The following is a 17803-nucleotide window of genomic DNA, read 5'->3' on the forward strand; positions in this document are numbered from 1 at the left end:
TATGTGCGTATGACTCAGCCAAAAATACCGTACGTCTGCTTGGCTCGGAGAACTGTGGGATTGACCTGATTTTAATTTCGCGCATATGCTATCACATTGTGATAACGGTGTTTAGCTGAATTTTTCGACGTTTCTGTCGATGTTTACAGTAAATTGTTTTCGTTCTATTCTCTCGTTTCGTCGAATCTATCTGTGGACTGATAACGTGCAGATGCAAACGTTGGTATGTGCGAAAATCAAGAACAATGCACTCCATTATTTCGATATATTAGGTTATTATTGAATCCAATGTTATACTATTCGGAGTATCATTTTGCAACACGAGTGTAAATGATTATTTTTGACATATTTCTGCGAATCGTGCTGCATACGAATCCGTTGGTAAAAGTTGGCTATCGTGTCACAATTTTGAGAAAAATTATGTCAAAGACAATAAAACAATGATTTTAAAATAGTTTTTAAAACGTTGTAGCACCACGGCAATTAGTTTTTTTTTGCTTAATTTTATTAATGTTAGATTATTAACATTTAGATTTAAGATGCATTTTGGTTCATTTCGATATGATTTTTTATTTTCTAGATATAGCAATTTGAAAATATATATAATTCTTTCTTCACGTAATAATATCCGATTAAAATAAATAACAATATTTTAAAGAAAATTAATATTTTTTAACATTTTAAAATATTTATTCTATGATTCTTTAATAAAACACTGATTACGATTTACGATTATTTGTAATATAGTTTTCAATATCACAATTTCCCTTCACATTGACACAAATAACTCCATATTATAGGACAAAGGACATAGGTTAACAATTTTTTTCATATTTAAAATTTATTATATTATCTGATTAAAGTGCATACATAATTTAAAATATAAATTTTATAACATTTAAAAAAATCTTCAAATTAATTAAATAGTTACACAGTCACAAAATGTTTAAGCTCAATTTTATATTTTTTTTTGTCATAATAACCCATAGTGATCCTATACTTAGTACACTATTAACTTGAACGAGAATGCCATATGAGACATGTACGCCATATGAGAGTACTGCATATAAATAATTTTTTATATAAATATCCAGGACGTTACAATCAGCTCAGCTCATATGCTCATCTTTTTTGCATTTATAATATAAAAAAAATCTCTTATTCATTATAAACGTGATTATAAACGTAAAAATAATATTGAGTTTTTGAAAAAAAAAAAGAAAAAGAATAGAAAAAAAGATGATAGTATATCAATTTACATCAGTGTTTCTTCTTTCCAAATAATTAAGTTTCACGATATCGTTAAATGTTAATATTTTTAATTAAAAATGTTTATCATGTTCTCTATAAACATTAATTTAATTTTACTTGTTAATCAGTTAAATTTTATTAATATAAATAAATACTGTATTTAACGTTAATTGAAAGTATAGTCATTTGTTTATTAAATAAAACCTGAAATAATTATAAAATAAACGAAAAGATACTAGCAGAACGAAGCCAAAAATTAAACGTTTCAAATCGAGCAAGAGAAATTTTTTGTTGCGAAAGATGATGTTGCATAGTATATGTTGAATAACGGCGAAGAAAGTATCGCCCACTAATGAAATATATTATACGTCTTTCTTTACCAATGTTTGACTGCCCCTTCCGACCGTGGTCTGCGGAGCAAAAGGGCATATAATGCATAAACACAGACGTCGGTGAAAGTTGCATACGATGTTTGACTTCTGCAATTAAACCGGGCCAGCTTTCCATGCGTCGCAATTCGTTTCTTTTCGAGCGATTCGGTTTCATTAGTACCGCGGGTAATCCGCCTCTCTAATTTTGCCGCTCGTTGTCGCCGTCGCGTACTTTCTAATAAAATTGCGGTCAATCATTTCCAGTTTTCTGACGCAGCGCGGCTGCACGCAACGGTGGGCGAAATATTATGTAGAATTATTTCACTTTCACGACAATTTGGCGATATTTCGAACACTCACAACAATTAAACATACATAAGATTTGAATTTCAATCACAGGAATTTTTTAGAAGTATTATTAATAGATTAAATTACGTCTTTTCCATTAATACAAAATGATCTTCGACTGACTATAAATAACGTATCGTATTATCTTTGAACGAACACCTTTGATGCTAGAATCTAAATAAATATTATATCTATGAAAGTGAAAAAATTCGAATAAAAACGCAAATGTATTTGCGGTTAACAGTTTTTTTTTTTTCTTAGAAGAGAACGTTTATCGCGGGAACCAAGATCGAAGCAGAGCAAAGCCAGTATTTGAGCAGCGTCAATTTTCATTGATCATATGTGACCCTACAGAATTAAACGTACTTGAGAACGAGCAGAAGTGAAGCTGCGCAGCAAATGAACGATTCAAAATAATTCAGGACAAACAGTCCTCCGGCAAAAGTAGAAAAGTAAATTTTACTGAATACACGTGTTCAGAAAATACGCGACAAAAAAGTACGTTTATTCAATGTCTATTCACATTACACTAATTTATTTTTCTTTATTTAAAAAAAGAGAAAAAGAAAATAATTTGCACTATTTTAGAAGAAAGGTTTTTCTTAGAAGTATATCCGATTTCTTCAAGCTGCGATTTTAAAATTAGTTGCAAACTTGACGAACATACACATACATATACATATACATATGTGTGTGTGTGTGTGTGTGTGTGTATATATACAATATTTATTCACATTTACATATTATCAGAGACCGACGATTTTTATTTTTCTTAGTGTTCATTCTTCCTTCTTATCATTTTTCTTATCATTGAAACTCGTCGATTGCATATGGATATTACAATTTTATTGTCCTCTTATCGTTCTTACTTCAAAAATGATACAAAAAATGAAGTTCCCCAAAAAAGAGGAAAATTATTTTTCAACTTAATAGAAAATTATTGACTAATCAAATAATCTAATAGATAAAAGAATAATATTCTTAACATAATTACACAAATATTCATTTTTAAATATTTATTTTTATTTCACAACTCTTAAAAAACTCCATTTTGAGTTGTGACAATTTTTATGAAATTAAATTAATTCATATCCGCAAAATTTATAAAAATTTAGTTGATTTTTTATAATTGATAGAGTAATATTTACTAAACTTATTCATAGTAATAAAAAAAATTATGTTTTTTAATTGTGTTTTGAAATAAGAGAACAATATAATGTTTCATATTATTATATACGATTTATTTGCACGATCATCGACGGGAGGACAAAAAATAGGAATGTTGTATTTTTCAAATGTTTCTAATAAAATATATAAAATAAAAAAAGAGAAAGAATCGAAAATTTTGATATCTTATGTAATATGTAAAAGAAATACGATTTATAATACATGTGAATTAATTCCCTATATAAATGCACCTTTCACTTCAGTAACAGGAGCTATCAGGAGCAAGTATTTCAGCAACAAATACAAAGAAAGCTACATTTTTCATATATATTCTTATCTTTATATATTGAATAGAACAGAACTATGTTAAAAAAAAAGATAATATTCACATCCTGAAATTAGATTCTGGTCCACGCATATTTTTGGAAAAACTGAAAAAAAAAAACCTTCAAAAGAGAATGCACTTCTCACTTGTCCGAACTGTGAAACGAAAAACGAAGGAATTATCACGACAATCGGCCCTCAATGTTGCACCCGCACTATTTTCCGGTAATAGAACAAGCGCGGCGCTTGTCTATGTCGGCCGCTAGTTGCTCGCGTAGTACTTGGTGGTGGGGGGTACCGCACGCCTTCTTAAAGCCTTGCGGTTTTTTCAAAAACAGCGCGCTACCCCCACCACGCTTGTTCTAGCCCCCCACTAACCGCTAACGCGTTGCATGCGTATGCTGCGGGACTTGTTCCATGTCATCCCTCTCCTCCCTCCGCAACCCCTCTAAATAACACTTTCCCGCCCTACTCCTCTCTCCTTAGAGCCATTGCTCTTTCATACCATCGCGCTGCGCCTCTCGCTACACTCAAACATATGCATGTTGCTGCATTCGCCTCTGTACGTCTTTCGCACTTCTTAGCTATATTGTAGTGGGCCTACATTTTATGCCATATATATACATAATTCTCATCCATTTTTCGCCTTCTCGCCTTCCTCGATCGCAAATGCATTTTTTTCGCAACAAAGATTTTTAATGATTCGATTTAAGGAGCTTTACAGAACAATTATTATAATTAAATACAATACAATTGAATACAATATAATTGAACAGAGTTTTGATTTCTCTTCTTTTTTTTATTTTATTTTAAGTTGAGAAAAATTATTTGGAATGTTCAAGTAAAATTACATACACTTATTACTGCACTCTCTAAACTGGTGCATATGGTGCAATAAGTTGAAATGAAACAAACGTATATTTATTTCACTTCAATCTATTGCACCGTGTGCACTAGTTCAGAGAGTGCAACCATAAAAACAGACCTTATATTTTGGCTGTATTTTTCGTTTCTTTATTCATTTTTTCATTTTACTTGCTTCATTCCACGAACTCACGCTTGTTTCATTTGACGATTAAGGAAAGAGCAACTATTGCTAAAAGAAAAGACCTTTTGTTCCGTGCGTTCTGAATACGGGCTTTGGATTTCAATAATTGCTATGTACTACATGTGCAACGCGAGTGGACATAGCGATAGCGTCAGAGTGCCGAGAAAGTGTGTCATTGTTTACGCATAGTCGGTTTACTCTGCGACTCGTGCCGATATTTAGCTTCCACTCGTCGGTTCGTTTAGTTCCATTGCGATATTTTGAGATATGCGTTAAGGAGAGACACGATAAAGTGTTAGATAATGAAAAATGATTCATTCTAACTGAACATCGCAGTTCTTTTTCTTCTCCGCACTAAAGATCTTTCTTGGAAAATCCAAATTGTTTTATTCCAGAATTTCTAAACTTTTTTCATTTTCAATTGAAAAATACCTGTAAATAATAATCCAATATTATGCGAAGTATCCTTTACAGCAATTGAATATTGGAAGGTAATAATTAACTAGGTTTTGAATATTAAAAGTAATGTTTTTCAGTGCTTTTAATACTCGGAATAAGTAATTAATTACTATCTTTTAATATTAAGTAGAACAATATCGAATTCCTATAAGAGATACACTTCCAATTAGTAATAAAAAAGACGGTATTCTTTTTACTTATTCGACTTTTTATTTATATGTACGAAGTAATTTATTCAATTTTTTCATAATGAGCTTAACACTTCAAATTTGATGTTTATAGAATATTTGTATATACTATTATCATCAATAGAATATAACTATTACTGTTGAATAGTATTATTAATAATAATAATTGTAAACCATATATTTGTTAATATAATATGTTCAACAACATTATTGTTATTAATAATTTATACTGTTACTATTTAATATTAATGAATATTATATAATACTATAAAATAGTATTTAATACAGTATTGCTACAGTATGCTAAATAACATTATTTTCTTTAAGAAATTAAATGGAAAATGTATTGCCTAATTTAACGCGAAAATGGCGGATTCAAGCGCCACACCTTGACATCAAAAGTAATTTCGAATGCAAACAGGTATTCGCACTCGGGAATGATTAAACTCATTCTTAGACATGATTAAACTCGTTGCATGTGGCCATTTATTTTTATCCAAAGCATCACGAAATTTCTTAGTCGTGGCACCGAATCGGATTGCCGATAACCCGAATGACTCGAAAAGAGAAGAAAAGTAATGTACGTGTTGCATACTTTCCTTATGAGTCACTATTTATCCATACAGGCTTCAATGGTCGATCGCATCTTGCAAGGACAAAACTCCGTTTCGTGTGCGGGCTATATGCATATTGAACGTCGTTTTTGCCGAGCGTGCATATATGTACATATATCTACATGCACGGGCGCAGCGTGAGAGAAAGCGATCTGTGCTTCAAAAGATTATTCGTTCGGTTTCGAAGACCTTAGCTTGCTCCGGAACTCCGATGAGAACTATTCCTCCCCTCCCTTTGCCCCTGCTCCACAACTCCCTCTTCCGTTCTCCTCCCCGTCGCGCTCGCCGTGCGATTGCAGCGTCCGGTGCAAAAATAAAAATCGGAATAGGAGCGAGGGGAAATGCAAGCCGATCGAGCGCGAGGAGGTAAGTTAGGTCACTGGGCGCATTAATGCGCCGGCTAACCTTACTTTCGCATTGCTAGATTCAATTCATGCCAAGGCTGACCGGGTGCGTTGCCCTCGATCGCCCCTATGCCGCCGCCGCCACCGCCGCCGCCGCCGCCGTCGCCGTCGTTGCTGCTGCCGTTGCTGCTGCTGCTGCTGCTGCTGATCCCTCCCTCTCCCCCCCCTCCCCCGCTCCCCCTGTCCCTCGCTCTTCGGCAACCGACCGACCGACCGACCGACCGACCGGCCGGCGGCACGGCGCTCAGACACTGCTAGACACTCGCCACCTCGTAGAGACGCCGGCTCTATACGCTCGGAGTCTGGCCGATATGACACGCGTCATTCTCTGCAAAAAATAGAACCACGTAGTTAGCAGCTATTTAAGGGATGTTTAGAATGTTATTTCTAACCTTTACAAGCAATTAATTTTTAATTAAAATTTTTTTTATATCGCACTTTTACCGAATTATTTTATTTATTTGGATTTTTTACTAGCCTAATTTTGGCAGCAGTCAGCCGATTTATGCTCATCTTCATCAATGTAGGTTAACTTTAATCTCTAATCTTTAAAATTAGAAAAAGACGAAGAGTAAATTGAACCGAGATTAAATTAATTTACGTTGGTGGAAATGGGCATTAAAGATACAATTTGCAAGACCCATTTAACGAATCACTCGGACACGGGATAATTTATTTTCGATGTAGATTCATCATGCTGAAGAAGATCCGTGAAGAATCTTCTCTTGTCCTCTCCTTGTAATATAGAGATTAACGTTGAAAAAAAGACTATATATACGAAATATATTGTAATTCCAATGGATTTATCAAGTAAATTATTCATTGCTCGTCATGATCGCCTATCAATGACGATCGAGTAAAATGCTACGTGGTCGAACATTATACGGAATTCAATCGATTCCTCGGTCATATTACAGGAGAATTCTTTGATTATATCGTCGCATATCGTGTATCATTTTCTCAATAAAGCTTGTCACAGTCATTCATTGAATTATATATTGATCCCGGCTACTCTTCAATGCATTCAATATGTACATATGTACGTCAAGTTTGAAATAAATCTTCGATCAATTAATAGCCGCGATAGCCACGTATATTTCTCCCGGCATCAGATTTCTCCTTTGTATTTATTTCTATCTCTCTTGTTTATTTTCTATATTTATTTATCAGAAAAGCGGGGGTACTGTGTGTCTCATACTAAAAATAGGGTGTAATAAAATTGCGTGAAAGTATTGTGCATATATTGTCAAGATTAGTAAATAATCATATTAAATATTCTAAAATTTGTACAAATAATAAAATTCCTAGCATATTTATTTTAATAAAATAATTTGACTGTTCATTTTTTATAATTACACTATCTAAAACTTTTTTTGCAACACAAACATGAATAATCATTATCGATATATGTTTTCCTGCTGACTACGAATCTGTAAATTAAATTTGACTATTATGTTACAATTTTGAAAAAATGACGTTAAAAAGTCAAAAATGATTTTGAATATTTTTATGACCGATAAATTTCATTAATGTCACGCGAAAGTATTAGTAACTTTTAGCTTTAAAACCATTTTTATTTCTTTATCTCTAAAATTAATATATAATTAACAAAATACAATAGGATAATGTTAGGAAGATTATTTTCAATATACATAATTCAAGATCATAATCTTTCTTCCATATCGTATTTTGTCAATCTGTTGATTTTTTTATGTAACATAATCCGAATTATATTATATAAGTACAAAAGTACTTATTTTTCACATAATAATATTAAGATGGAAAATGCCAAATACTACCTATATTATATAAGACAAGAGTTATTTTTAAATGTTATATTTTGTAAACAAAAAATCATATGAAACAAAATGCATTTTAAAGCTAAAAGTTGATATTTTCGAAGGGCATAAAAAAATAGAAAAATTTTTGATGCTAGTATTACAATATCAATGTGAAAATATCAATGTCAAAATTCATCATTTTTTTTCTCTTTAATTCTTTTTTTCTCAAAATTGTGATGTGATAGCCAAATATAACCAACAAATTCGTATTCAGCAGGCAAAAATATATCGAAATGATTAACATTCGTTTTGAAAATTGGTGCTGGTTAGTATTATTAAAGTTCAAAATATTAAATATGCAATAGTCATCGTTAAATGTTGACAAGACATTACATTAAATATTTTAGAATATAATGAGTTACAAAATTAAAATACAATAAGCTTTCATATAGAATTAAATTAAATTAAATTCATTTATATTCTTTTGAAGATATAATATATATTTTAAATTTATTTGATATATTAATGCATGGAAAACAAAACGATAGAACATCTCTTTATCAGCGCAGGTCTTCAACCAGGTAATTCTTCATCAACTTCTGATAGCAAGACAAATATGTGCCATCTCTTTCTCTCTCTGTATCCGTTTTTCTTTATTATTTTTAACAATCTCTGTCTTTTTCTCTCTATTCCTCTCTCTCTTTCTCACGCCATCTGACTGGAATCTTTCTTCACTATCATCATCGTAGTCATCGTCGCCGTTGTCATCACCTCGTTGATCGACTCGCGATTACAACGTAGCCTCGCGCGCGAAATTCACTCGGCTCGCGCGATTCCCCAGAACTTTATCCGACCGCGACGATCGCGCCCGTAGCCATACGGAGGCTCGGGCCGTACATTTGTCCATCGGTGTGCATCGCTTTGGCCACCCGTTTATTCGGCCGCACGTCCATGCAGCATGCACCCGTCTTTTTGACCATGCGCGCGGGCCTGCTCGGACCGGACCCGCTCTCACCGCGTTGTATCGTGTCCGCGGGGTGGCTGACCTAACCAAAAGGGTCGTTGCACCCGGTGCGCCTGGGTCCGCTTTCACCCCACCACGTCTTCCTCTCTTTCTCTATACTTCTTCTAGCAGTTTCGCGTGTGCGCGCGCGCAGCCGAACCTATCCTCCCGTCAACGTCTTGCTTCCACCATCGCGGAGTGTGACGGCCGCTCTTCCTCCTTTCTCTCCATCTCTTCTCTTCTTTCTCATTCCCATTTTCTTATTATTATTCTCTTTCTTTCATTCTCTCTGCCCACCCTCCTTCCGCACCCTGGTTCTCTTCACTCTTATCCTACGTATTGTCCATTTCGCTCAAACCCCGGCTGTGCCAGGTCCAAAAGAAATTATAGTTATTTGCCACTGACCCTTTCGGATAGTCGATTATTTCGCAGCAGTCGCCCATCCCCCATCATTCTTCTCCCTCACTCGCTTTCTCTTCCCTTCTATTCTTCTTGAATATTCTTCCTTCTTTCCTACATATTTTATTGTGATTAAATTATTTATTGTGATTAAATTATTTTAACTGAATGCAGACAATTATTAATCGTTAAAAGGTATATTATAGATAAATATTGATTTGTACACTGTTTCACAGTTATTCAACAGGATAATAGTTTTAATAGAAATATTTTTATTTCTCTTATCAAAAATTCAGAAACGTGTAATTAATTAAAAAGTGTATATATACTTCCCTCTTGTTCTCATTTACTTCCTTTTTTTTTGTTTTTGCTCATCCGGTTTTTTTTTTATTGTACCTTTCCTTCCTTTTTATCAATAATTACGGAATTTCTTTAATATAACACCGGCATATCTATGGAAGAGAGAATTATAAGAGCTGATGTTCCCTCTCTCCTTAGAATCTTCTTTTTTAAAAATATTTTGTAGTAAAATGTTACATATATTTTTAATATTTCTAAAATGCTTAATCACAATTTTGATGTTCCGAAAATATTTTTTAATTTAAGAAACTTTTAGGTTCTTACGGTTTAAGACTTACTGCTCTCTTGTAGATATACTTACCGCGTTATGCAGCGTTATATGCGAAAATCATTAATTGCAAAACACTATTTAAAATGTTACTGTGTCTGCCGATAAGTATCGTTTCTGCTGAATGAAGTATCGTTTCTTCTCTTTGTCATTTGAAAATCTGATTAAGAGACTGTATGACTGAAGAGACATTAAAAAAAAAAAAAGAAAACCGTAAAGAAAGTATTTTAAAGTCAGCCTTAAAATACTTTAAATTTTTTACGTTATTTTAAATTAACCTTTTACATACTTTTACTTTGTCTAAAAAATTTTCAAGTAAACTCTTAATTACTTTTATGAACTTTAACTTCATTTAAAGTAAATTTTTCCAAGGATAATTAGAAATATAATTAGATGCATATACGAAAGAAATACTTTTCGAATTGGATTTATATTCACACATGGTGCAACTTAATATTAAAAAAGTAAGATACGGTTTAATTTAATTAGATGATTATGTATTATAGATATGTATCAATAAGTACGTTGTAGCTTAAATAAAATTATCATTATTGATGTCATTGCAACAATCAGATTCTTTTGAGCTATATCTTGAGAAAAATCAAAATTCTATCGACTGCATCATAATGCAAATTTAGGTTTTTAGTACGGAACAACAAAGAACAGTTATCGAATGACGTCGGTGTAAAATGATAAGGCTCGTTGTTTGCTATACGTTCGCGAGGCGTACCAGACTATGATAGAGATTAGCTTATCTCGACTACGAACCACAAGGAGGTCTCTGTTCATTTGCCAACACTATGTCAATATTATTTCGCTGACCGCCATCATATGGCGAGCGCGAACTTCCAAAACTATAGCATTATATTCGCAACTTTCTCTCTCTCTCTTTTTCTCTCTCTCTCTCTCTCTCTCTCTCTCTCTCTCTCTCTCTCTCTCTTTCATATTTTTAGCAAAAAGAGATCATAAGAGTTAAAAATTGATTTTCTAAATTTAACAATTAATATTATATGTATAGAAAGAAAGGAGAATTTTATAATAATTCATTTTGGAATAAATGACATTGTTTTAATTTTCTTTAAGAGAAATAAAACATTTAGATAATATTTTTAACCGAAAGATTATTAAAGCAAAAAATTGTAAAATTTAAATTAATATACGGGAATTTTATTTGTTGATTTTACATTTATTTTTATTTTTATTTTTGAGAAGCATTCTCTATTTTATTGTTAATAAATTTGCAAGCAAAATTCGTGCAAAAATTTTTTTCTTCTACAACAAAGACGAAATTAAATATTTAGCTCGATTTTTACAAATGCCCAAATTTCAAGCCAGCACATATTTGCTTACTATAAAAATAGAAAGATGAAACTTAAAGCCGTTGTATGTACCGTTCACCGAAGTTGTTACTACTTTCTCTCTCTCTCTCTCTCTCTCTCTCTCTCTCTCTCTCTCTCTCTCTCTCTGTCTTTCTGGCACGACTTTTATCATAAAAGTCGAACAAATTCGAGTTGCCAAATCGTACCTTCTACGGCTATCCTTTCTGAAACTGTCTGCGATCATAAATGTTGCATGAGCATCCAAAGTGATTGACATTAATATGTAAGCGTTACAAAAGAAAAAAAAACACACGGATGTATTTGTTTCAAGACATAATAAATGGTATCAACTTTAATAATTCATTTTATTTGATATTTTCTTCTATTTGTAATATTTTTTATGACTCTCTTCCACATTTCTTATGAGTACTCTTTTTCAATAAATGAAAAATATGATATGAAAAAAAGTACAAAAAATTAAAATTCAAAAACACGCACACAAATTATTTTATATAAACACATTTATCTCAGAAGAGAAAGGAAAATCTATTTTTCATATTTGCTTCGCACATCATAAATTATCTCACTTTACAATGTTTTAGTTTTTATATATTTACAGTTGTTAATGTAAAGGAAGGTAGTATTTGCTTTTTCATATTAATTCTCTCTCTTTTTCTCAATCTCTATCTCTTTCCTCTCTTTCTCTTCCTCACTTCTATCAAGAAAAATCTATTTTTAATTTTATATGTACTTCTTTAATTACATTATGCTTTTATTTCATTGGACGATAGTAATTTAGTCTAAACGATTTTAATTACCTCAATTCCTATGATGCGTAATCAGATTTTAATGTATACTTTAGATGATGAAATAATTCAAGGTCTTTTATTCAGTTCATAGCTGTCTATTTATTCGTATAGCCCAGGTCTGTTAGTAGTATAGACAGACTAGACCATTTTGACCGTCTAGAACCTGTAACGGTATCGTTAAAAGATGCGTCACGAATGGAATATCAATGTTACTTTTGGATATTTCACAACTAACGTATATTCCATCCACTATACTATTTCGCTTCAACCTATCCTTTTCTCTTTTCGCTATCGTTTCTTTTTTATACGTTTTTTTTTAATATAAAAAAGTAAGAAAATTTCAAAATTATAAGTGATAATCGGAATTTAAAAAAGATATTACTTTGTTTGTTTGTCTATTTTTTTGTCTATTTTTTAATAACATTAAATAAGAATTTCTAGGATTGTAAATGTCAAAGCACAACAAGAAAAGAAAGAAAGTTTTTAATAGTCAATCTGGATCCTATGTGAATTTATGTACTATTTATGTGATTATTTGAATTGCGCGCCGAATTGATTTTTTTGGCCTTGAAACGCAAACCACTGAACTACAGTAATAACATCACAAATTAAATTGCTTAGCAATTTAATAATTTGATGCTCATAGCCTTCTTATAAAAATTTTAGTAATGCTGAATAATATATTGAATAATATATTAAAATTATTTATATGCAGTGCAAAAACCATATTTTATTGTTATTGTGTAATTTTAAGTAAATAACGTTCAAAAAGATAATAACATTCATAAAGAAGAATCTAGAGTCATAGGGTTCATTATTAGAGTTTGGAAATCAGTTTGAAAATTGGCCCTGATGAGCTTCAAATATGTAAACAGAAACTTGATGTGCAATTAAAAACTCCCTAAAACTCTGAGTTTTATAAATAAATTATTTTTTTTTAATTCCGTCCGTCATATTAAATCTGTCATTTTTAATTTTTTATTTTTGATCTCAAATTCAAATAAAGCATTATCAAATTATCCCATAAGCTAAATTTTATAAAAATTGAGCCAGCTTATAAAAAAATGACCTAAAAGAGTCCACAAAGGGTAAAACTTTTAAATCAACATATAATAATCAGTTAAAATATTCAATGTAAGTTAATTATTCATATATTCAAGAAAGACAATTAAGGCATTGTTGTACTTATAGTCGCTATAAAATGAAAATTATATTTAACTACGGAACACCATATATATATTCGGTTGTCATTGTCTACAGAACATTCGTCTATAAATGTCCTCCATTCGACGTGACCGTCTGCAACCTCTAACGGTGTTAACAAAAAAAAAAACCAGACGACAAACCAGGCGAATGTCCTTGAGTGTTTAGTACTTGAATGTCCGCTAGAAGCGGTGGTATGATTACCCAACACGAACTCGTATAATCTGCGTATGCGACAATCCCACGCAAACATGCAGAGTTATATCAATAACTATATGTGATCGTCATATCTGTGAATTTTCTGTAACCTGTTGGTTATATTTCGGAACGATTTGTCGAAAATTTAATTAGTTTCGTGATCAAGTTTAGTACTTAATTGATTAAATTAACTTTGACTAATATTAAGTACTTATTTATCAAATGCTGTCTACTTTTGATTATATTTCGTAATGAATTACAATTATGTTACTATAATTATGTTCTCAAACATTATTCATTTTTTATTTTTATAAATTACGATGTCAAATCGTGCACGTATTAATTGTGCAATTTTTTTGAAGAAATAAAATATGTAAAAACTATTGATCAACATGTCCTTGCAATTCTACCTAGTAGGTAATAATCGGCTGATCGATTTACGGCAAAGGTGAAAAGCCACGTATATGGAACACAGCAGATGGCCAAAACTCATCTATGCGATGCCATTTTTTTTGCAACACGTACCAATGGTTTACAAATATATGTAAAAACGATTGATATAGCTATCTTTAAAAACTAGATGACTTTTTCCATAACTTTTTGAACCCTTCTAAAATTTTATACACAAAATATGCTAAAGTGATATTCTAGGAAATAAGTTGGGATCGATTAAGGGAGCAGAAAAAAGGCTTCCTAATTTTCTTCAATAAAATTTCTCGAGTTAAAAATTGAAAAACAGTGATTTTACATCAAACTTTTTATAAGAAAAATAAAATCTGTTTTGTATGCATTTCGAATAAAATTTCCACATAGCTTATAGAGATGACAGCTCAACTTAGAACAAGTGATTACATAATCTATAAACGTATCATAGCGTAGGTTTCATTGAGTCAACTTATAGAGGACAAGCGCTCGACAATAAAAAAGCGTGAGACGTTCGTACATATATTGTTCACTTCATGTTTCGGCGCGTATTTTCGACTGCCATCCGCGAGTACCGAGTCAGGGCCTCGCAATGATACCTGCTCGCTTTGGCTAACGTGACGACCGGTGTGTGTAGCGATCTAACAGAAAAGGAATGGAGAGACGCAGCGTAAGAGCAATGCCCCTTGGGTCAGGTTCAGTACCCTTTGGCACTGGCACAAGGCACTCGGAGAACGACGTAACCGGCATGGTCTGCGCACGTATAGGTGTACGCGAACACGCGAACACCTACTTGCATGCGAAATAGCCTTTTCGCGACGCGATAGATAAAAAACTGAACGAGACGTTCCCTTCTTCTCTCCACTTTCCCTTCCTCCTCCCCCCCCCCTCCTCCTCCTCGTTCGTCCTCTTCTTGCGCGCGTTTCGTAAATTAGGACAGCCCTTCGCGCATCTACTGTAACTAAATCTCTCGTATCCTGTGCTAAACATTCTCGAACATCATCGAAAAATTATGCCCATCTTGCGAATATCACGTCTCAAGATGTTTCACAAATCGAGAGATTCTATGACGACGTCAAATAATATTATATATAAAACAAATATTATTATATACAAAAAAATAAGGCTCCCAAGAAATAAATCGTAATAAATTGTAAATTAAAAAACAAATCCAAGTGCGAGCTGATACTAAGTGGATTGTGTAAAAAATATATTAATAAAATAAAGATACAATTTAGACGGTTATTAATGTAACGTCTTTCTTTTATAGAAAGAAAAAAAGAAAAATTTATTAACGGAATTATATTCGGACAAATGGTTGTGTGTCGCTAAATTTAATTTTCTTTAATCCTCTGAAGGATTAAAGATGCTGATAATTAGGTGGGTCTGTCGGACCCACCTAATTATAAATCTCCTTGTCAAAAATGACAAATAATTCAAATTTTTTTATGTTGTGTCTTCAAATTTGGGTTATTCTCACTATAAGATTATTCTTAGTATTTATTCTCTTTTATTTGAATTATATAATTTTAGTTTCTTAAAATTAAGTTTCTTAAAATTAATTAACATAAATATTTTTTTTAAATAACATAAATTAAATAAGTCTTACAGACCGAGCGTCAATATAGTTACAGATTTAGTTAAAGATTTTAGTTTCGGAGGATTTAAATTCTTTGTAAATTTTAATAATAATTAATAAAGAAGAAAATATTCTCTTTTGCTGTTTCTTACGCTCTTACGATCAAATTTTACACTCATCAATATTTCGCCCCGCGCAGAAGTGACGAATGAAACGTTCGGAATTTCCGTCTTCGTAGATTTCCTGCATGTGTTTTATCATACGAATGTATTTCTATACAATTTCAGCTGGTGAATGGCCTAGACGTACCTCGATACATTTGCGAGACGGAGGTTATGGATGTAAATGTTACCTCGGCGGCGGCCGTGATGGAATACACCATCACTTCCGGTAATCATACCAGCAAGAACGCAAACGGGAACATCATCACCCTTACGCTCAAGAACAATCATCTTATCGTAGAAACAGAGGAACGTGCGGTACGTATGTTATCGTTGGAAATTTTATTAGTCGCATATTATCGCTGTAACGCGATAGGATTTTTCAATGTTTCGCGACACGCTAATGTGCCGCAAAGGATGTAGTGTAAAAAGTTGAAAGAAGGTAAAACGAAGCGAAAAAAAAAAATTAGAAATAAATAAGAAAAGCGACGTGAAATAAAAAATATTTACAAAATTGTAAAAATTAACTAAATTATATTTACTCTCATTTCAATCAAAGCGATATCGCCTTTGTAATAAAATTATTTTTAGAACATAAAAAAGATAAAAACTAAGACATTAGAACTTTATTGTATATTTTTTAATGTCGTATTAGCAATATCTAATAAAAAAGCGATATCAGTAAAAATGTTATGCTGGACACACTAATGAAGCGTGTGGATCTAATGATGTATCTTGATAAATTTAACTTGATATTTAATCTTTAAGTAACACTCCAAACAAATTTTATCTTTATAGTTACATTTTTTAACAACATGTGTTAATGTAGAATTAAATTTAAATTATTTTTTTGAGATAGGAAAATGTAAGAATAATTAATTGTGAGACTTTGGTCAATTCTTCTTATTCTTTTTTTTTCAGAACAAGATTTCTAAAATAACTATCCGTAGAATGCTATAGTCACCTCTCTATTAAAAATTAATGTGCCACAAATTAAAAATAAAAAAAATACTGCTACAACGAAATATTACTTACATGAATCCTCTTCTTTTCTTCCACGTTTATTCTAAACAATGAAGCAAATGAAACTGTAGCGAAACTACGGCGAAATCGTAATAATCAGGTCAGACTGACTCGTTCTGGCTGTAAGGAGTAGATTCGTAATTATCGAACTTGGCCGACCCTGGTAAGGTCGGAGGTTACCACCGAGCAATTTCGCCCCCACCTATCGTCCTACTTACGGCCTCGTCTTATTCGCGGAGACTCGAGTCGAAGATTCTCGAAATTCGTCCGTCGAGCCATTCGCCTCTGCCGACACCTACGTTTCCTCTTCCTCTCTGACCGCAGCGCATTCCCTTTCCCCTTTCTTCCTCTCTTCTTCTTTCTATCCTCTGTCTCGCACGCTTCCTCATTTCCCACCCTGATCTCTCTAAATGCTCTACACTCGCTCTGCTTTTATCCATTCTTCTCGTACGTATGTACCTAAAATGCTCCAACTTTCGAACAAGGAAAAGGCGTGGAATTGATTCGTATAAGGCTAGTATTAAAAAAGAAAATAAAAAGAAAAAAAATAATGAACTGAGTATGTACGAATTCCCGTGAATTGAAACATTTGGCCAGAATAATAAAAATTTTGAATTTAATCGAATATCATTGCCTTAGAAATTTGCTTTGTACTCTACATTATGTTTTTTTCAAATATTGTTTTGTCACTACTGAACAATTACTCAATGTTAAGTAACTAACGTTTATTGCATCTATTATTTTTGCGTATATAAATATATATCTCGCAGGCTGATATTAATCGGTTCTTATATATATAGGATGAATATTACTCTAAAAAATTTTAAGGGACGATTCTTCATAAATTCAAATTTGATATGACTATACATATGTCAGAAACGGTTTAATTTCAAAGATATCGAAGTCGAAGAAAAAATTTTGTTGAAAATCACTCGGGTCATTTTGATGAAAATTTAAAAATAACGATGAAAGTTTTAAAATAACCGAGTGATTTTCGAAATTTTTGAAAAAGAAAAAAAACAAAATTTTTCCTTTAACTAGGACATATGATCATATAAAGTTTTATGAAGGAATTATCTCTCTTAAAATATATATATATATAT

General features: G+C 32.2%; 1 protein-coding gene across 1 annotated transcript in view; it reads left to right on the forward strand.

Annotated features, from left to right (window-relative positions):
- LOC108691280 overlaps positions 1-17803 on the forward strand; it is a 24653-nt gene that overhangs the window by 4226 nt on the left and 2624 nt on the right. The window contains exon 4 of the mRNA XM_018198949.1: positions 15804-15995. Coding sequence (XP_018054438.1) covers positions 15804-15995 — 192 coding nt within the window. The remainder of the gene's footprint in view (positions 1-15803; positions 15996-17803) is intronic.

The sequence above is a fragment of the Atta colombica genome, unplaced genomic scaffold (genome assembly GCF_001594045.1).
Source record: "Atta colombica isolate Treedump-2 unplaced genomic scaffold, Acol1.0 scaffold45, whole genome shotgun sequence".
In the NCBI taxonomy this organism is placed as follows: domain Eukaryota; kingdom Metazoa; phylum Arthropoda; class Insecta; order Hymenoptera; family Formicidae; genus Atta; species Atta colombica.